Source organism: Oncorhynchus keta, chromosome 23 (genome assembly GCF_023373465.1).
Source record: "Oncorhynchus keta strain PuntledgeMale-10-30-2019 chromosome 23, Oket_V2, whole genome shotgun sequence".
Classification (NCBI taxonomy): domain Eukaryota; kingdom Metazoa; phylum Chordata; class Actinopteri; order Salmoniformes; family Salmonidae; genus Oncorhynchus; species Oncorhynchus keta.
Window position 1 is genome coordinate 3,683,203 of NC_068443.1, and position 22,813 is coordinate 3,706,015.

The following is a 22,813-nucleotide window of genomic DNA, read 5'->3' on the forward strand; positions in this document are numbered from 1 at the left end:
GGGGAGAGAGAGGGAGGGAGGGAGACTCTAACCACCAGGGGGTAGGGAAGGGAGGGGAGGGAGGGAGGGAGGGAGGGAGGGGAGGGAGGGAGAGGGAGGGGGGAGAGAGAGGGAGGGAGGGAGAGTGGGGGGAGAAGAAGGGAGGGAGAGTGGGGGAAGAGAGAGGGAGACTGGGGGGGGAGGGAGGGAGGGAGAGTGGGGGAGAGAGAGGGAGGGAGGGAGAGTGGGGGAGAGGAAGGGAGGGAGGGGGAGACTGGGGGGGGAGAGGGAGAGTGGGGGGAGGAGGGAGGGAGGGAGAGTGGGGGGGGAGAGAGAGGAGGGAGGGAGAGTGGGGGGAGAGAGAGGGAGGGAGGGAGAGTGGGGGAGAGGAAGGGAGGGAGACTGGGGGAGAGAGAGGGAGGGAGAGTTGGGGGAGAGGAAGGGAGGGAGACTGGGGGGAGAGAGAGAGAGACTGGGGGGAGAGAGAGGGAGGGAGGGAGACTTGGGGGAGAGGAAGGGAGGGAAAAATAGATAGATAGAGAGAGTGTTGCTGATTACTAGGACTTTGGAGAGGGTCTGACATAGTGAGGTTGAGGTTTTAATGGCAGTTTAACACTGCTGAGAACCTTTTCTATTAATGGAACTGAAGGACTGCTGTTCGTCCTTCACTCACCCAGATACTGACCTCATCCTCCTGGTGAGGTGTTTACCAGATGGCCTTCCTCCTTCACCTCTCTCTCTCTCTCTCTCTCTCTCTCTCTCTCTCTCTCTCTCTCTCTCTCTCTCTCTCTCTCCCTCTCTCTCTCCCTCTCCTCTCCCTCCCCCTCTCTCTCTCTCTCTCTCTCTCCCTCTCTCTCCCTCTCCCTCTCCCTCTCTCTCTCCCCTCTCTCTCTCTCTCTCTCTCTCTCTCTCTCTCTCTCTCTCTCTCTCTCTCTCTCTCCCCTCTCTCTCTCTCTCTCTCTCTCTCTCTCTCTCTCTCTCTCTCTCTCTCTCTCTCTCTCTCTCTCTCTCTCTCTCTCTCTCTCTCTCTCTCTCTCTCTCCCTCTCTCTCTCCCTCTCTCTCTCTCTCTCCCTCTCTCTCTCTCTCTCTCTCTCTCTCTCTCTCTCTCTCTCTCTCTCTCTCTCTCTCTCTCTCTCTCTCTCTCTCTCTCAATTAAAAAAAACTGACTGGATGCAAAGACAAGAGGTATTCTCGTATATATCCCACCCTCCCCTGAGGGTCAAAGAGATATACAGTATGATCATGGGGAATGTAAAGCAGCCTAATAGATATACAGTATGATTATGGGGAATGTAAAGCAGCCTAATAGATATAGAGTATGATTATGGGGAATGTAAAGCAGCCTGCCCTGTAATAGGGAAAAGGGTCCCATAGGGCTCTGGTCAAATGTAGTGCACTGTAATAGGGAATAGGGTCCCATAGGGCTCTGGTCAAACGTAGAGCACTATATAGGGAATAGGGTCCAATTTGGGACACAGTAGTTGACAACGTCCCAGTTCCTCAGGTGATTTACGCAGATCCTTTACTACAGAAGCCCATACTGTATATAGAGCTGTCTACGTGTCCCTAAACCAACAGTGAGTTGCTACTGAAAGGTTAAAGTTGAGGCGATACATCGTTCAGGTATGTACTGTAACATCTAAGGACAGTCCACTAAAAGCCTTTTAAAGGAAGCCCCTTGATGCTAACGGTTTGTTCCTGGCGGTGAGTGACATCACACTGAGTTTGTGTATTGGTTTGGGTGAGCTTGGGTGGTATCACATGTCCCCTCTAGGGCGAACGCTGACTTGGACGTCCACAAAAAGCTAGCCATTAGCTAAGATCTTGACAGTTTGCTAAAAGCTCACAAGATGTAGAGAACGTGCCACTCATACCGAGAGAAGAGTCAACCGAGGACATGACCTAACAGAATCTCCATCACGTAAGAAACATGAGTCCCAAACGGCACCCTATTCCCTATATAGTGCACTACTTTAGACCAGAGCCCTATGGAACACTATACCCTATGTAGTGCACTACTTTTGACCAGAGCCCTATGGGACCCTATTCCCTATATAGTGCACTACTTTAGACCAGAGCCCTATGGAACACTATACCCTATGTAGTGCACTACTTTAGACCAGAGCCCTATGAGACCCTATTCCCTATATAGTGCACTACTTTAGACCAGAGCCCTATGGAACCCTATTCCCTATATAGTGCACTACTTTAGACCAGAGCCCTATGGAACCCTATTCCCTATATAGTGCACTACATTTGACCGGAGCCCTGGCTAAAAGTAGTGGACTAAATATGGAATAGGATGCCTTTTGGGACGCAGTGTGTCTCTGAACCTCTTATCTTATTATACCCAGTCTAAATTGTGAAAGTATCATTATTTAGCTAATAAGGGGCGGGGGCACATGTGGAAATAATGGGCCGGCGTGTTAGAAATTCCCGGGCCGATATCTGGTCCCAGTCCGCCCTTTATGTCACCCCCAAAAAGAATATATAAAATAGATAATTTTGTATGTAAAATTTTAACAATTGTGTAATTTAGTACTAAAACAATTGCTCTGAGAAAAATATGTCAAAAAGATGGGGGTGGAAATGATTGGATCCCCTGTTTTCAATACTCCAGTACCCTCCACTTGCGAATATAACAATACTGACTCTTTTTCGAAAATGTTTTATGAGATTGGAGAACACATTGGGAGGGATTTTAGACCGTTCCCCCATACAGAATCTTTCCAGATCCTTGATATCCTTCATCTGTTCTTATTGACTGGCCTCTTCAATTCAAACCACAGGTTTTTAATGAGGTTCAAGTCCAGAGACTGAGATGGCCATTGTAAAATGTTGATTTTTGTGGTCAATTAACCGTTTCTTTGTTGATTTTGGGGTTATTGTCTTGCTGGATGATCCTCTTGTGGCCAAGTGTCTAATGGCAGAGGCAGCCAGGTTTTGGGTTAAAATGTCCTGGTACTTCGTAAAGTTCATGATGCCGTTGACCTTTTAAAAAAAACAAAAAACGTATTAAACAAGGCAAGCCAGTTAAGAAAAAACTCTTATTTGTTCTTAACTGGCCTACCACAGACAACGTTGGGACAATTGTGCGCCACCCTGTAGCACTCCCAATCAGTCAGATGTGACACAGCCTGGATTCAAACCAGGAACTGTAGTGACACCTCTTGTACTGAGATTCAGCGTCTTAGACCACTGCACCACTCAGGACCTTTAACGAAGGGTTCTAGAACCAGTGGAAGCAACACAGCAACATACACATCAAAGCTTCCCCATTGTATTGTACAGTAAGGATGAGGTATTTTCAGCATATGTCCCCACCGTTGGTGTGCGTGACCAAAGACCTCTGTATCTTAATGTCATGTGACCACAGCATCGCTTCCAATCCAAGTGCCAACGCCGTTTAGCGTTTAACTCCAGGCGGTGCTGTGGTCACATGACGTGAAAATAGAGCTCTATGGCCACGCAAACCAATGGTGAGCTTTGGCCTTTCGGGAGAGAGAAAAAAAATATATATGTAGAAATGAGCTCTGGTCAAAATTAGATCTATCTTTGGCAAATTACAGGAGTGGCAAGGACTGGAATGGAATAGTTAAACAGAGACGGAAACCAAGCTAACTGCGTACCAAATGGTGCCCTCATTTAAAACCTGTGTCTCCAAGAAGAACATAGATAAAACAGGCTATTAAGGACAAGAATTCATAGCTCACTGGTTTAATGATGATTATCAACAGCATTCTCAGTCAAATTGGATCCATTGTGGCCTCCCGGGTGGCGCAGTGGTCTAGGGCACTGCATCGCAGTGTGCCACCGGAGACCCTGGGTTTCGAGCCCAGGCTTTGTCGCAGCCAGCCGCGACCTTGTTAAGGTCCTAAGTGGCGCAGTGGTCTAGGGCACTGCATTGCAGTGTGCCACCGGAGACCCTGGGTTTCGAGCCCAGGCTTTGTCGCAGCCAGCCGCGACCTTGTTAAGGTCCTAAGTGGTGCAGTGGTCTAAGATGCTGCATCTCAGTACAAGTTCCTGGTTCAAATCCAGGCTGTATCACATCTGGCTGTAATTGGGTGACCTACAGGGTGATGCAACACTGGCTTAGCGTTGTCCGGGTTAGGGAGGGTTTGCCCGGTAGGGATATCCTTGTCTCATCGTGCACTAGAGACTCCTGTGCCGGGCGCAGTGAGCGCTAACCAGGTCGCCAGCTGCACGGTGTTTCCTCCGACACATTGATGCGGCTGGCTTCGGGGTTGGATGCACGCTGAGTTAAGAAGCAGTGCGGCTTGGTTGGGTTGTGTTTCGGAGGACGTGTGGCTTTTGACCTTCGTCTCTCCCATTTCAGGAGTTGTAGCAATGAGACAAGATAGTAACAATTGGATACTACGCAAAGGGGATAAAACATGCACATTTTGGGGGTGGAAGAATAGGTCTAATGGTTTGGTCCCAAATCTCACTCAAAGAAGGAATTTGATATGCAATATTCTGACTGAACCTTTAGTGATGATGACAAAACGAGGTTAATCTCAGAGTGTTTGATCCATTGACAGTGGAACTGTTATAAGTTTGACCGCGGTCTTTGTAGGTAGAAAGACATAGAAATAGGTTCACCGGACGTGCTACCCTGTCCCAGACCTGCTGTTTTCAACTCTCTAGAGACAGCAGGAGTGGCAGAGATACTCAATGATCGGCTGTGAAAAGCCAACTGACATTTACTCCTGAGGTGCTGACCTGTTGCACACTCTACAACCATTGTTGGTTGCTGTTTGGTGTTTTAGGCCGGGTTTCTGTACAGCACTGTGACATATCAGCTGATGTAAGAACGGCTTTATAAATGAATTTGATTAGATTTTTGATTTGATATGATTTAAATAGAAGGGAATTTAATACACAGTCTGATGGGGCTCTCCGAGTGTTGGATCCATTGACAAAGTAACAGGAAGATGGTTTGATCCAACTCGGCTCCACCTCCCTCCCTTCCTCTCTGTGGGAACAGTGCTTTCCAGGGCTTAATAATGAAGCCTTTGTTATAAAGCCCTGATGCATCTCTGAGTCACTCTTAAGACACCATACAATGAAACCATTGGAGACTAGGCCAAAAATGCACTGACGCAGGAATAACAGACTCTACGGATGGCAGAAGTATAGAAATTAAATAACTATTCTAGAAGTCATTCAATTCTATTATTCTAGAAATCATTCTGTTCTAGAAGACATTCAATTCTATTATTCTAGAAATCATTCTATTCTAGAAGACATTCAATTCTATTATTCCAGAAATCATTCTGTTCTAGAAGACATTCAATTCTATTATTCCAGAAATCATTCTGTTCTAGAAGACATTCTAATTCCCCTTTCAGATTCAAGCACTGGTGAACCATGTAAACTCTCTACAGCCTACAGCCTGCAGCCTACGGATTTGAACCGTCGTAAAGAACCTCTCTCTACATCAAAGGGGAGTTGTCTGGTTAGAAAGACAGTCGTTTGAACAGAAGCCGAGATGAGAATGATTCTTAGTGGACAGACATTTCTCGAAGACCATTTCCTCCACACCTGTTCAGGTTAACAACAACAAAAACCACTGCGTTTTTATCAACAAAAAAAAAAAAAATATCACTGTCTACAATTTTCAACATATTATAATTTCATCATCTCCCTAGCAACATCTGGCCTGTGTTGAAAGGATGTGCTGATGTTGCCGTTTCCTGTTCCTGCTTGGTGGCCAGGTGGGGGTCCTAGGGGGGCGGTGCTAGTCAACTTGCTGAACACATTAGGAGGCCTTGCACCACTTGTTATAGCCACACGTCTCTATCTCTCCCTCTTCCTTTCTCTCTTTCTCTCACTTTCTCTCTCTTGCTCTCTCTCTCTCTGCCTCTCTGTCTCTCTACTTCTCTCTCTCTGTCTCTCTCTCTCTTTCTTTCAGCAACACCAGATCAACCCACAAACAGACTCCTACAGTAGTCACCATACTTTAACCCACAAACAGACTCCTACAGTAGTCACTGTACTTTAACCCACAGAACAAATAAAAGTCCATTTACGAGGTAACTTCACAAGAAGTTAAAATTCTCTCCCTTTGAGAAAATATCCCATAAAACCCCAAAGTCTCTCCGGCTTGTCTGTATTGTCCCAAGTACTGAGCTAATAGGACGGCAGTTGGGCCAGTAACCAACCGAAAGGTCGCTGGTTCGAATCCCCGAGCCGGGCAAGCTAAAAAAAATCTGTTGCAGTTAACCCCCAAACGCCCCCTCCACCCCTCCCTTCACCCCCTTCACCCCCCACCCCCTTCACCCCCCCCTTCACCCCCTCCCTTCACCCCCCTTCACCCCTCCCTTCACCCCTCCCTTCACCCCCTCACCCCCTTCACCCCTCCCTTCACCCCCTTCACCCCCCTTCATCCCCCTTCACCCTCCCTTCACCCCTCCCTTCACCCCCCTTCACCCCTCCCTTCACCCCTCCCTTCACCCCCCTTCACCCCCCCTTCACCCCCCCCTTCACCCCCCTTCACCCCCCTTCCCCTTCACCCCTAAGAGGGGATTGGGTTAAACGCGGAACACACATTTCGGTTGAATGCGTTCAGTTGTGCAACTGAAGAAAATAAAAAAGAAAAGAATGATGCTGGACCAAAGGCCTCTCTGTGAGCTGCTGCAGTCCTGCATACCTCCAGGCCTTATTTATTCCAGATGTGTTGAGTTGGCCTGGAGTTGCCTCCCCTCCGTCTTCCTCCTTTCCTTCCAAACCACCTCCACACAGAAGCGCTCCAAAAAAAAAAAAAAAAAAAAAAACAGGCAATATCCCAAAACCATTAAAGCCTCAGTAAAATAACATGCATGGCCTTTGAAAAGCAGCACATATTTCAGAGGAGGTGGTAGAAACCTAAGTGTGACTAGTTTGAGACATCTTGAATACAGCCATCGCTATCTATCATTCCAACCCCTTATACAGAATTCTAAACCACATTCTATATAATGATAAAGGACAGATACCCCACTACAGAAGTAAAAAAAAAAGAGAAGGGATTTGTCTACAGTGTTACAAGTCCCAGTCCCCATAGCAGTTATAGGATATCCACTAGAACATCTCATCATAGACATGTTGTCTTGTCTAAACTAACAATTCTCACACCTCTGAACGCCAGTCCTCTACCTTCCTGTCTCCCGTCAGGCCGTCTTGATATACTGTCTGTCTGAGTCCCAAATAGAACCCAATTCCCGATATAATAACGTTACTTTTGACCACAGCTCTAGGGAATAGGGTGCCATTTGAAGTACACATCTGGTCTCTGAGACGTTTGATACAAGCTGTTTACCACAGCAGCAACACAGCTCTCAAACTAACCCGAACAAACTAACCCAAACAGAAGGGAAAACCATTGACTCTTGTCTTCGGTTGTTTCTCTGGGACACTTTCAGTGTTGGATTGCTCAGGGTTAAAATACCATTTGGATGAAGCCATAAAGGTAATGTCTCCTCTTTACGGTATTAAAACAAAACGGAATTAAAGCACATTCTGGAAGCATCTATGTTACATACTCTTTTCCACAATGCTTTCCTACAAAAGAGGGGTACTCTCTAGCTTTTGTGATTAACTTCTAAATTCCTACATTTTGGCCTTTAGGCTCTGTGGCTTTTTGGGCTTCAGGCTCTGTGGCTTTTTGGGCTTTAGGCTCTGTGGCTTTTTGGGCTTTAGGCTCTGTGGCTTTTTGGGCTCTTTGGGTTGGTGTATCTAACGTGTTGGGGTGTAGGCTATATGTCTCTGTGCTGTTTCTTGTCACCACCATCAATCCAGAGTTGGCAGCATAAGTGACAATTACAGTGTCCTGGAAAGCCTGTAAATGTTTGCTAGTCACATCATGCAATTCTGGTCTGTTTAAACATCACACAGGGGAGGAGGAGGAGGAGGAGGAGGAGGAGGAGGAGGAGGAGAGATGGGCGATGAAGGGCAAGCCATGCCTGTGTGGTAGTGAGATATTCCATTATGGATGGGTATCTAGTTCAACAGGCTATCTGGAATAATGTCAAATGGGATTGTGAGGGGTGGGTGGAGTTTTAGGGGGAGGGATGGGTGGAGATTCAGGGGAGGGGTGGGTGGGTGGAGGATTAGAGGGAGGGGTGGGTGGGTGGGTGGGTGGGTGGAGGATTAGAGGGAGGGGTGGGTGGGTGGAGGATTAGAGGAGGGGTGGGTGGGTGGGTGGGTGGGTGGAGGATTAGAGGGAGGGGTGGGTGGGTGGGTGGGTGGAGGATTAGAGGGAGGGGTGGGTGGACAGGACACTCCAAACACTGAAACTCTCCAGACATAAAGAAAAGCAGTCTGGGTCGTGGAAGTTGGGGGCACCAATTCATAGATCAGCTGACAGCTCACAGACTGACATCTCACCCAAGATGGCTCGCTTTGTAAAGGGGCTTTTACAGTCCCACGAATCATCACAGTGCTACAGTTCAGTAGTGGGCGATCCAGCCTACCTACGGAGGAGGAGGAGGAGGAGGAGGAGGAGGAGGAGGAGGAGGAGCTGTAAACATCGATGACGATGAGGTGCCCGATGAAGAGATCTGTCAGATGTTTCAACCTCCTTCCTCATAAGATACTAACCTTCAGAACTGCCTATAATGTAAAACTGTGATCGACCATCATCCAGGAACTGTGGGAAGTGAAGACTATATAGTGGTCAGCAGTAGGAAACACAGTTTCTCCACTCTACCCTGGTTACCACTAAGCCCAATAACTATCCACTCTATCCTGGTTACCACTAAGCCCAATGAGTCTCCACTCTACCCTGGTTACCACTAAGCCCAATGAGTCTCCACTCTATCCTGGTTACCACTAAGCCCAATAACTATCCACTCTACCCTGGTTACCACTAAGCCCAATAACTATCCACTCTACCCTGGTTACCACCAAGCCCAAAACTCTCCACTCTACCCTGGTTACCACTAGGACCAATAACTCTCCACTCTACCCTGGTTACCACTAAGCCAAAAAACTCTCCACTCTATCCTGGTTACCACTAAGCCCAATGAGTCTCCACTCTACCCTGGTTACCACTAAGCCCAATGAGTCTCCACTCTACCCTTGTTACCACTAAGCCCAATAACTATCCACTCTACCCTGGTTACCACTAAGCCCAATAACTATCCACTCTACCCTGGTTACCACCAAGCCCAAAACTCTCCACTCTACCCTGGTTACCACTAGGACCAATAACTCTCCACTCTACTCTGGTTACCACTAAGCCAAATAACTCTCCACTCTATCCTGGTTACCACTAAGCCCAATGAGTCTCCACTCTACCCTGGTTACCACTAAGCCCAATAACTATCCACTCTACCCTGGTTACCACTAAGCCCAATGAGTCTCCACTCTACCCTGGTTACCACTAAGACCAATAAGTCTCCACTCTACCCTGTTTACCACTAAACCCAATAAGTCTCCACTCTGCCCTGGTTACCACTAAGCCCAATAACTATCCACTCTACCCTGGTTACCACTAAGCCCAATAACAATCCACTCTACCCTGATTACCACTAAGCCCAATAACAATCCACTCTACCCTGGTTGAGCCCAAAACTCTCCACTCTACCCTGGTTACCACTAAGCCAAATAACTCTCCACTCTGCCCTGGTTACCACTAAGCCCAATAACTCTCCACTCTACTACCCTGGTTACCACTAAGCCCAATAACTATCCACTCTACCCTGGTTACCACTAAGCCCAATAACTATCCACTCTACCCTGGTTACCACTAAGCCCAATGAGTCTCCACTCTACCCTGGTTACCACTAAGCCCAATGAGTCTCCACTCTACCCTGGTTACCACTAAGCCCAATAACTCTCCACTCTACCCTGGTTACCACTAAGCCCAATAACTATCCACTCTACCCTGGTTACCACTAAGCCCAATAACTCTCCACTCTACCCTGGTTACCACTAGGACCAATAACTCTCCACTCTACCCTGGTTACCACTAAGCCAAATAACTCTCCACTCTACCCTGGTTACCACTAAGCCCAATGAGTCTCCACTCTACCCTGGTTACCACTAAGCCCAATAACTATCCACTCTACCCTGGTTACCACTAAGCCCAATAACTATCCACTCTACCCTGGTTACCACTAAGCCCAAAACTCTCCACTCTACCCTGATTACCACTAGGACCAATAACTCTCCACTCTACCCTGGTTACCACTAAGCCAAATAACTCTCCACTCTACCCTGGTTACCACTAAGCCCAATAAGTCTCCACTCTGCCCTGGTTACCACAAAGCCCAATAAGTCTATCCACTCTACTCTGGTTACCACTAAGCCCAATAAGTCTCCACTCTACCCTGGTTACCACTAAGACCAAAAGTCTCTACCCTGATTACCACTAGGACCAATAACTCTCCACTCTACCCTGGTTACCACTAAGCCCAATAAGTCTCCACTCTACCCTGGTTACCACTAAGCCCAATAACTATCCACTCTACCCTGGTTACCACTAAGCCCAATAACTATCCACTCTATCCTGGTTACCACTAAGCCCAATGAGTCTCCACTCTACCCTAGTTACCACTAAGCCCAATAAGTCTCGTTTCCACTCTACTCTGGTTACCACTAAGCCCAATGAGTCTCCACTCTACCCTGGTTACCACTAAGCCCAATAACTCTCCACTCTGCCCTGTTACCACTAAGCCCAATAAGTCTCCACTCTACCCTGGTTACCACTAAGCCCAATGAGTCTCCACTCTACCCTGGTTACCACTAAGCCCAATAACTCTCCACTCTACCCTGGTTTACCACTAAGCCTAAGCCCAATAACTCTCCACTCTGCCCTGGTTACCACTAAGCCCAATAAGTCTCCACTCTACCCTGGTTACCACTAAGCCCAATAACTCTCCACTCTACCCTGGTTACCACTAAGCCAAATAACTCTCCACTCTACCCTGGTTACCACTAAGCCCAATAAGTCTCCACTCTACCCTGGTTACCACTAGGACCAATAACTCCACTCTACCCTGGTTACCACTAAGCCCAATAACTATCCACTCTACCCTGGTTACCGCCAAGCCCAAAACTCTCCACTCTACCCTGGTTACCACTAGGACCAATAACTCTCCACTCTACCCTGGTTACCACTAAGCCAAATAACTCTCCACTCTACCCTGGTTACCACTAAGCCCAATAAGTCTCCACTCTGCCCTGGTTACCACAAAGCCCAATAAGTCTCCACTCTACTCTGGTTACCACTAAGCCCAATGAGTCTCCACTCTACCCTGGTTACCACTAAGACCAATAAGTCTCCACTCTACCCTGTTTACCACTAAACCCAATAAGTCTCCACTCTGCCCTGGTTACCACTAAGCCCAATAACTATCCACTCTACCCTGGTTACCACTAAGCCCAATAACTATCCACTCTGCCCTGATTACTACTAAGCCCAATGAGTCTCCATTCTACCCTGGTTACCACTAAGCCCAATAACTCTCCACTCTACCCTGGTTACCACTAAGCCCAATAACTCTCCACTCTACTTTGGTTACCACTAAGCCCAATAACTATCCACTCTACCCTGGTTACCACTAAGCTCAATAACTATCCACTCTATCCTGGTTACCACTAAGCCCAATGAGTCTCCACTCTACCCTGGTTACCACTAAGCCCAATGAGTCTCCACTCTACCCTGGTTACCACTAAGCCCAATAACTATCCACTCTACCCTGGTTACCACTAAGCCCAATAACTATCCACTCTACCCTGGTTACCACCAAGCCCAAAACTCTCCACTCTACCCTGGTTACCACTAGGACCAATAACTCTCCACTCTACCCTGGTTAGCACTAAGCCAAATAACTCTCCACTCTACCCTGGTTACCACTAAGCCCAATGAGTCTCCACTCTACCCTGGTTACCACTAAGCCCAATAACTATCCACTCTACCCTGGTTACCACTAAGCCCAATAACTATCCACTCTACCCTGGTTACCACCAAGCCCAAAACTCTCCACTCTACCCTGGTTACCACTAGGACCAATAACTCTCCACTCTACCCTGGTTACCACTAAGCCAAATAACTCTCCACTCTACCCTGGTTACCACTAAGCCCAATAAGTCTCCACTCTGCCCTGGTTACCACAAAGCCCAATAAGTCTCCACTCTACTCTGGTTACCACTAAGCCCAATGAGTCTCCACTCTACCCTGGTTACCACTAAGACCAATAAGTCTCCACTCTACCCTGTTTACCACTAAACCCAATAAGTCTCCACTCTGCCCTGGTTACCACTAAGCCCAATAACTATCCACTCTACCCTGGTTACCACTAAGCCCAATAACTATCCACTCTATCCTGATTACCACTAAGCCCAATGAGTCTCCACTCTACCCTAGTTACCACTAAGCCCAATAAGTCTCGTCTCCACTCTACTCTGGTTACCACTAAGCCCAATGAGTCTCCACTCTACCCTGGTTACCACTAAGCCCAATAACACTCCACTCTGCCCTGATTACCACTAAGCCCAATGAGTCTCCACTCTACCCTGGTTACCACTAAGCCCAATAACTCTCCACTCTACCCTGGTTACCACTAAGCCAAATAACTCTCCACTCTACCCTGGTTACCACTAAGCCCAATAAGTCTCCACTCTGCCCTGGTTACCACAAAGCCCAATAAGTCTCCACTCTACTCTGGTTACCACTAAGCCCAATGAGTCTCCACTCTACCCTGGTTACCACTAAGACCAATAAGTCTCCACTCTACCCTGTTTACCACTAAACCCAATAAGTCTCCACTCTGCCCTGGCTACCACTAAGCCCAATAACTATCCACTCTACCCTGGTTACCACTAAGCCCAATAACTATCCACTCTATCCTGGTTACCACTAAGCCCAATGAGTCTCCACTCTACCCTAGTTACCACTAAGCCCAATAAGTCTCGTCTCCACTCTACTCTGGTTACCACTAAGCCCAATGAGTCTCCACTCTACCCTGGTTAGCACTAAGCCCAATAACTCTCCACTCTGCCCTGATTACCACTAAGCCCAATGAGTCTCCACTCTACCCTGGTTACCACTAAGCCCAATAACTCTCCACTCTACCCTGGTTACCACTAAGCCCAATAACTCTCCACACTACTTTGGTTACCACTAAGCCCAATAACTATCCACTCTACCCTGGTTACCACTAAGCCCAATAACTATCCACTCTATCCTGGTTACCACTAAGCCCAATGAGTCTCCACTCTACCCTGGTTACCACTAAGCCCAATGAGTCTCCACTCTACCCTGGTTACCACTAAGCCCAATAACTATCCATCCTACCCTGGTTACCACTAAGCCCAATAACTATCCACTCTACCCTGGTTACCACCAAGCCCAAAACTCTCCACTCTACCCTGGTTACCACTAGGACCAATAACTCTCCACTCTACCCTGGTTACCACTAAGCCAAATTACTCTCCACTCTACCCTGGTTACCACTAAGCCCAATAACTCCCCACTCTACCCTGGTTACCACTAAGCCCAATAACTCTCCACTCTACCCTGGTTACCACTAAGCCAAATAACTCTCCACTCTACCCTGTTTACCACTAAGCCCAATAACTCTCCACTCTACCCTGGTTACCACTAAGCCAAATAACTCTCCACTCTACCCTGTTTACCACTAAGCCCAATAACTCTCCACTCTACCCTGGTTACCACTAAGCCCAATAACTCTCCACTCTATCCTGGTAACCACTAAGCCCAATAACTCTCCACTCTACCCTGGTTACCACTAAGCCCAATAACTCTCCACTCTACCCTGGTTACCACTAAGCCCAATAAGTCTCCCCTCTACCCTGGTTACCACTAAGCCCAATAACTCTCCACTCTACCCTGGTTACCACTAAGCCCAATAACTCTCCACTCTACCCTGGTTACCACTAAGCCCAATAACTCTCCACTCTACCCTGGTTACCACTAAGCCAAATGAGTCTCCACTCTACCCTGGTTACCACTAAGCCCAATAAGTCTCCCCTCTACCCTGGTTACCACTAAGCCCGATGAGTCTCCACTCTACCCTGGTTACCACTAAGCCCAATGAGTCTCCACTCTTCCCTGGTTACCACTAAGCCCAATAACTCTCCAATCTACCCTGGTTACCACTAAGCCCAATGAGTCTCCACTCTACCCTGGTTACCACTAAGCCCAATAACTATCCACTCTACCCTGGTTACCACTAAGCCCAATGAGTCTCCACTCTACCCTGGTTACCACTAAGCCCAATAACTATCTACTCTACAATGGTTACCACTAAGCCCGATAACTATCCACTCTACCCTGGTTACCACTAAGCCCAATGAGTCTCCACCCTACCCTGTTTACCACTAAGCCCAATAACTCTCCACTTTACCCTGGTTACCACTAAGCCCAATGAGTCTCCACTCTACCCTGGTTACCACTAAGCCCAATAACTATCCACTCTACCCTGGTTACCACTAAGCCCAATAACTCTCCACTCTACCCTGGTAACCACTAAGCCCAATAATTATCCACTCTACCCTGGTTACCACTAAGCCCAATAACTCTCCACTTTACCCTGGTTACCACTAAGCCCAATGAGTCTCCACTCTACCCTGGTTACCACTAAGCCCAGTAACTCTCCACTTTACCCTGGTTACCACTAAGCCCAATGAGTCTCCACTCTACCCTGGTTACCACTAAGCCCAATAACTATCCACTCTACCCTGGTTACCACTAAGCCCAATAACTATCCACTCTATCCTGGTTACCACTAAGCCCAATGAGTCTCCACTCTACCCTGGTTACCACTAAGCCCAATAAGTCTCCACTCTACTCTGGTTACCACTAAGCCCAATGAGTCTCCACTCTACCCTGGTTACCACTAAGCCCAATAACTATCCACTCTACCCTGGTTACCACTAAGCCCAATAACTATCCACTCTATCCTGGTTACCACTAAGCCCAATGAGTCTCCACTCTACCCTGGTTACCACTAAGCCCAATAACTATCCACTCTACCCTGGTTACCACTAAGCTCAATAACTCTCCACTCTACCCTGGTTACCACTAAGCCCAATGAGTCTCCACTCTACCCTGGTTACCACTAAGCCCAATAACTATCCACTCTACCCTGGTTACCACTAAGCCCAATAACTCTCCACTCTACCCTGGTAACCACTAAGCCCAATAATTATCCACTCTACCCTAGTTACCACTAAGCCCAATAACTCTCCACTTTACCCTGGTTACCACTAAGCCCAATGAGTCTCCACTCTACCCTGGTTACCACTAAGCCCAATAACTCTCCACTTTACCCTGGTTACCACTAAGCCCAATGAGTCTCCACTCTACCCTGGTTACCACTAAGCCCAATAACTATCCACTCTACCCTGGTTACCACTAAGCCCAATAACTCTCCACTCTACCCTGGTTACCACTAAGCCCAATAACTATCCACTCTACCCTGGTTACCACTAAGCCCAATAACTCTCCACTCTACCCTGGTTACCACTAAGCCCAATAACTCTCCACTCTACTTTGGTTACCACTAAGCCCAATAACTCTCCACTCTACCCTGGTTACCACTAAGCTCAATAACTATCCACTCTACCCTGGTTACCACTAAGCCCAATAACTATCCACTCTATCCTGGTTACCACTAAGCCCAATGAGTCTCCACTCTACCCTGGTTACCACTAAGCCCAATAACTATCCACTCTACCCTGGTTACCACTAAGCTCAATAACTATCCACACTACCCTGGTTACCACTAAGCCCAATAACTATCCACTCTACCCTGGTTACCACTAAGCCCAATAACTCTCCACTCTACCCTGGTTACCACTAAGCCCAATAACTCTCCACTCTACTTTGGTTACCACTAAGCCCAATAACTCTCCACTCTACCCTGGTTACCACGAAGCCCAATAACTCTCCACTCTACCCTGGTTACCACTAAGCCCAATAACTCTCCACTCTACCCTGGTTACCACTAATCCCAATAACTCTCCACTCTACCCTGGTTACCACAAAGCCCAATAACTCTCCACTCTACCCTGGTTACCACTAAGCCCAATAACTCTCCACTCTAACCTGGTAACCACTAAGCCCAATAACTCTCCACTCTACCCTGTTTACCACTAAGCCCAATAACTATCCACTCTACCCTGGTTACCACTAAGCCCAATAACTATCCACTCTACCCTGGTTACCACTAAGCCCAATAACTCTCCAATCTACCCTGGTTACCACTAAGCCCAATAACTCTCCACTCTACCCTGGTTACCACTAAGCCCAATAACTCTCCACTCTACCCTGGTTACCACTAAGCCCAATAACTCTCCACTCTACCCTGGTTACCACTAAGTCAAATAACTCTCCACTCTACCCTGTTTACCACTAAGCCCAATAACTCTCCACTCTACCCTGGTTACCACTAAGCCCAATAACTCTCCACTCTAACCTGGTAACCACTAAGCCCAATAACTATCCACTCTACCCTGGTTACCACCAAGCCCAATAACTCTCCACTCTACCCTGGTTACCACTAGGCCCAATAACTCTCCACTCTACCCTGGTTACCACTAAGCCAAATAACTCTCCACTCTACCCTGGTTACCACTAAGCCCAATAACTCTCCACTCTAAACTGGTAACCACTAAGCCCAATAACTCTCCACTCTACCCTGGTTACCACTAAGCCCAATAACTCTCCACTCTACCCTGGTTACCACTAAGCCCAATAACTATCCACTCTACCCTGGTTACCACTAAGCCCAATAACTCTCCACTCTACCCTGGTTACCACTAAGCCCAATAACTATCCACTCTACCCTGGTTACCACTAAGCCCAATAACTATCCACTCTATCCTGGTTACCACTAAGCCCAATGAGTCTCCACTCTACCCTGGTTACCACTAAGCCCAATAACTATCCACTCTACCCTGGTTACCACTAAGCCCAATAACTCTCCACTCTACCCTGGTTACCACTAAGCCCAATAACTCTCCACTCTACTTTGGTTACCACTAAGCCCAATAACTCTCCACTCTACCCTGGTTACCACGAAGCCCAATAACTCTCCACTCTACCCTGGTTACCACTAAGCCCAATAACTATCCACTCTACCCTGGTTACCACTAAGCCCAATAAGTCTCCACTCTACCCTGGTTACCACTAAGCCCAATAACTATCCACTCTACCCTGGTTACCCTGGTTACCACTCTAAGCCCAATAACTATCCACTCTACCTGGTTACCACTAAGCCCAATAACTCTCCACTCTACCCTGGTTACCACTAAGCCCAATAACTACTCTACTTTGGTACCACTCCACTCTGGTTACCACTAAGCCCAATAACCCTGGTTACCACTAAGCCCAATAACTATCCACTCTACCCTGGTTACCACTAAGCCCAATAACTCTCCACTCTACCCTGGTTACCACTAATCCCAATAACTCTCCACTCTACCCTGGTTACCACAAAGCCCAATAACTCTCCACTCTACCCTGGTTACCACTAAGCCCAATAACTCTCCACTCTAACCTGGTAACCACTAAGCCCAATAACTCTCCACTCTACCCTGTTTACCACTGCCCAATAACTATCCACTCTACCCTTTACCACTAAGCCCAATAACTATCCACTCTACCCTGGTTACCACTAAGCCCAATAACTATCCACTCTACCCTGGTTACCACTAAGCCCAATAACTCTCCACTCTACCCTGGTTACCACTAAGCCCAATAACTCTCCACTCTAACCTGGTAACCACTAAGCCCAATAACTATCCACTCTACCCTGGTTACCACCAAGCCCAATAACTCTCCACTCTACCCTGGTTACCACTAGGCCCAATAACTCTCCACTCTACCCTGGTTACCACTAAGCCAAATAACTCTCCACTCTACCCTGGTTACCACTAAGCCCAATAACTCTCCACTCTAAACTGGTAACCACTAAGCCCAATAACTCTCCACTCTACCCTGGTTACCACTAAGCCCAATAACTCTCCACTCTACCCTGGTTACCACTAAGCCCAATAACTATCCACTCTACCCTGGTTACCACTAAGCCCAATAACTCTCCACTCTACCCTGGTAACCACTAAGCCCAATAACTATCCACTCTACCCTGGTTACCACTAAGCCCAATAACTCTCCACTCTACCCTGGTAACCACTAAGCCCAATAACTCTCCATTTTACCCTGGTTACCACTAAGCCCAATGAGTCTCCACTCTGCCCTGGTTACCACTAAGCCCAATAAGTCTCCACTCTACTCTGGTTAACACTAAGCCCAATGAGTCGCCACTCTACCCTGGTTACCACTAAGCCCAATAACTATCCACTCTACCCTGGTTACCACTAAGCCCAATAACTCTCCACTCTACCCTGGTTACCACTAAGCCCAATAACTATCCACTCTACCCTGGTTACCACTAAGCCCAATAACTCTCCACTCTACCCTGGTTACCACTAAGCCCAATAAGAGGCGTTGATGGAGAGTTCTCTCCTCTGCCAGATCGCTACATTTGTTTTATTAAATTGTTTTTTTTGTTTATTTTGTTTTTAAAGAGGCTTTGAGATTCTACTTGTAATGAAAATCACAATATAAAATTATTAGATTATTATTAAAATACTTTGCACTCTCTCATCTAAATCATTTATCCATGGTTCTGCTCTTGATATTGACTTGCTACCTTAGCTCACAATATCAAAGTAAAGAAAACAGAATCAACACATATATATCATCAGAAGCACACCAAATATGAATGTCATAATATCCACAATCAAGAGAAATAAGCGATCATCTTGATCCAGATATAGGCTAATGTAAAGGGAGTGGAGGGGGGGGGGACTCTTTCCATCAACGCCCCTTATTGGGCTTAGTGGTAACCAGGGAAGAGTGGAGTTATTGGGCTTAGTGGTTACCAGGGTAGAGTGGAGAAACTGTGCTTCCTACTGCTGGTCACTATATGGTCTTCTCTCCCACATTATAGAGAGAGCATCGCCTCACGGGCTACAGTACTACCTATACCCAGCAGCATAGTATCTTATGGAACAACAGTGCCTCATACCGTTTGTGTTGAGAGTCTATGAATCATTTAAAAATATTCTGAAACCAAATAGGCAAATAACCCCAAAGATGCTAAAGAATACTAAACGCACATCGGGGATGTCACGGTGGCATAGCTTATTATTGACATATGTCAATAGTTTGGAAGAGAGCAGTTAAAATGTATAAAAAAAATGTATATTAGCCATAACGGTCAGATCATTATTGTGTAACATCAAGTGATATGACGTTTCAATAACCAGCATATAGTTCCACTTAATAATTAATGTGTGGAAGGTTATCCTACCTTAGTCTCAGTTTTAATAAACCACCGAGCACCTATGGCTGCTGTACAATCAGCCAAACTCTCTAAACTCACGCGTAAAAAGTCGTTGCCTTCCCTATTACGCGGTTCCATTGAAGATAGCTGGGATAGCCATATCAATACTCTGACGTTACCTATCACAACAACCCAAAACGCGCAGCTCTCCAGTGGCTACACGATTTTATAGCCAAGGTGTGAGAATGCTACCTCAACCATAAATGGAATCCTTCTCCCGATAGCCGTGTCCACACACACCTAGCGGACCACAGGGGCAAACAAAGCCTAGTTGTCTGGCTAAACCCTTTAAAACATTCGCCGGAGAGCGTCCTGGGCGCACTTTTAGTTGCGTAGTGTACTACCACAACAGCATGACACGTACAGAACCGCGTGCGAGACCTTATTTTTGGGGGAAATCACGCTGCGATCTGGAGAGGAGACGACAGCACCTGTATGAATGCTGCTGGGGTTTACCGCGGACGGGATGGAAAAGGCTTGGAAGTAGCCTACCTGGTGGATTTCAAATCGCTATTTAGGTTCAGGATAACGGAAATGGGTGGCATTGGCATTCTTTGGAACATTCTTATATTCGATCATGGATACGCACGTGGTGACACATAAGTCATGCATTTTAGACAGTGTCATGATATTAGTTAGCTCAAGTTTTTCTTTCAGTTGGCTGTCAACCTCAGAAGCACAGCGCAGTGATTGTGGAAGTGGCCCTATAGATGCGCTCTCATCACTTGATAAGTCAAACCTTGGGGGGAGGGGGGGGGGCAAGGATGCCCCTGTCAGTCCCCAAGAAACACCAGGGAGAGTTTGCCATGTGAACGGTTCAGAAACGCGTTCTCCAACGATAGTTCCTTACCTGCTTTAACATTGACGGCTTGCAGAAGGAAAGTGATAGTGACGATGGTGGTTAGAGTGGGGTCCCACAGCCACCTTTTCGTTTTCCACCTTGTGGACCATCTTTTCATCTCCATTGTCACTCACTCAGCTACTCAAAGCTCCTAAAGAAAAAAAAACGGGCGACTTTTCAGTACAAAATGTAGGTCCTTTTCCTTCCACAAATACAGAAAAAGGAGAGAGTTGTTGTTGGTAATTTCAGTTACTACAACAAAGCCATAAGTGCAAAACGGTACTGTTTTTTTCTTTAGAGCCAAACTGGGCCCTCCTGCTCCTCTCTCCCTCAGCCCCAGCCCTCAGACTGAAGGTGTTTGGGCTTTTAGGAAAAAAACGGAGACCATTCGATTCCACGAGAGCCGAGCGTGGGAGGGGGGGTACGGCAGCAGGAAACTGACAGTTGGAAAATGTTCCGTTTAGCGAATCACGGGCTGGAAAGTTGTCTTCAATCCCGCCCATAAACTGTCAGTCAAGACTGGCCAGAGGTCCTTGGTTACAGCAGGCGTCAGGAGTCGCATCATTTATTCTTCAGATATCATATTGTCATATGGAGAGAAACGGAGGGAGAGAGGTGGAGACACTGATGCGTAACAACGCTATAATAATGCAATGGGCTATCTAGAGTCAGATAACAGATAACAGATCATTTCTACCTTCCCCTGGTGCTATTGGGCTATAATCTAATTAAATCAAATATATTTTTATGGCAGTAATCTAATTAAATAGACTAATTTAAAAATACATTATTTAACCAAAACTATAAAATAATCTAAATGATGACTTTAATCATAATAGTTTTAATAGTCATCACCTGATTGTAGACAAAAGATGAAGCTCTACTTAAAATGTATAGCTGGAGCATTTTGGCTGCTAATGTATTTTAAACCTGAGGGGTGGAGAATCATTAGTTATTCCAGAAATGTCTTGAATCCATGAGAAATTAGAAAACAAATGAAAAGGCTAAATACCCAACAAGATGCCCAAACTGTGATACGAAAAGCTTTATTAGTCCAAATGAAAATGTTTTCCAGATTGTAAAAGATTTCTATCAAAGACACGTTGTTTTCAAATAAATAAACTTTGGGAAGCAAGCTGAGTAGAAGGCTGAAAATAGTTATTTCAAAAAACAGGATTGGAACAGAGAGTTGAGACAGGTGGTAGTTATAGAACACAGGAACAGAGAGTGGAGACAGGTGGTAGTTATAGAACACTGGAACAGAGAGTGGAGACAGGTGGTAGTTATAGAACACTGGAACAGAGAGTGGAGACAGGTGGTAGTTATAGAACACTGGAACAGAGAGTGGAGACAGGTGGTAGTTATAGAACACTGGAACAGAGAGTGGAGACAGGTGGTAGTTATAGAACACTGGAACAGAGAGTGGAGACAGGTGGTAGTTATAGAACACTGGAACAGAGAGTGGAGACAGGTGGTAGTTATAGAACACTGGAACAGAGAGTGGAGACAGGTGGTAGTTATAGAACACTGGAACAGAGAGTGGAGACAGGTGGTAGTTATAGAACACTGGAACAGAGAGTGGAGACAGGTGGTAGTTATAGAACACTGGAACAGAGAGTGGAGACAGGTGGTAGTTATAGAACACTGGAACAGAGTGGAGACAGGTGGTAGTTATAGAACACTGGAACAGAGAGTGGAGACAGGTGGTAGTTATAGAACACTGGAACAGAGAGTGGAGACAGGTGGTAGTTATAGAACACTGGAACAGAGAGTGGAGACAGGTGGTAGTTATAGAACACTGGAACAGAGAGTGGAGACAGGTGGTAGTTATAGAACACTGGAACAGAGAGTGGAGACAGGTGGTAGTTATAGAACACTGGAACAGAGAGTGGAGACAGGTGGTAGTTATAGAACACTGGAACAGAGAGTGGAGACAGGTGGTAGTTATAGAACACTGGAACAGAGAGTGGAGACAGGTGGTAGTTATAGAACACTGTAACAGAGAGTGGAGACAGGTGGTAGTTATAGAACACTGGAACAGAGAGTGGAGACAGGTGGTAGTTATAGAACACTGGAACAGAGAGTGGAGACAGGTGGTAGTTATAGAACACTGGAACAGAGAGTGGAGACAGGTGGTAGTTATAGAACACTGGAACAGAGCTCCCACTCTCCCTCTCTGTCGCTCGAGGGCGCCAGGCTGACTTGCATTAACCACAGCTGTCACCATCATTACGCGCATCAGCGCTCATTGGACTCACCAGGACTCCTGCACGTTTTGATTGCCTTCCCTGTACATGCCTGTTTCCTCTGTTTCCTCCACGTGTCAGCATTATTGTGGTTTCCGTGTCCCCCGTCCAGACACTGTCCCTATTCTGTTCCTGTCCGTGGATATCACATGTCCACTCCCTGTAGCTGCTTCTCGTCTCCAGCCTCGATCCTTACAGGAACACAGGGTGGAAACACAGGTGTTAGCTATAGAACATTGGTGTGTGTCCCAAATGACACCTTATTCCCTACAGTGAATGGTCCACAGGGATCTGGCCAATAGTAGTGCACTATGTAGGGAATAAGTTAACATTTTGTACGCAGCCCTTGCTCTTGAGTTGGTTTTCCAAGGTGTGACATTGAAAG

At 46.8% G+C, this 22,813-nt stretch overlaps 1 protein-coding gene and 1 long non-coding RNA gene across 2 annotated transcripts in view; one reads left to right on the forward strand and one right to left on the reverse strand.

The window, feature by feature from the left end:
* Positions 1-20,552, reverse strand: part of LOC118381343 (collagen alpha-1(XI) chain-like) — a 215,317-nt gene extending 194,765 nt beyond the window's left edge. The window contains exon 1 of the mRNA XM_052475964.1: positions 20,192-20,552. Coding sequence (XP_052331924.1) covers positions 20,192-20,306 — 115 coding nt within the window. The 5' untranslated portion in view covers positions 20,307-20,552. The remainder of the gene's footprint in view (positions 1-20,191) is intronic.
* Positions 20,553-21,433: 881 nt separating this feature from the next.
* LOC127911097 (uncharacterized) lies at positions 21,434-22,315 on the forward strand. The gene is made up of 3 exons (XR_008077603.1): positions 21,434-21,809; positions 21,847-22,158; positions 22,198-22,315. It is a non-coding gene; the product is annotated as an uncharacterized LOC127911097 (long non-coding RNA).
* The last annotated feature ends 498 nt before the right edge of the window (positions 22,316-22,813 follow it).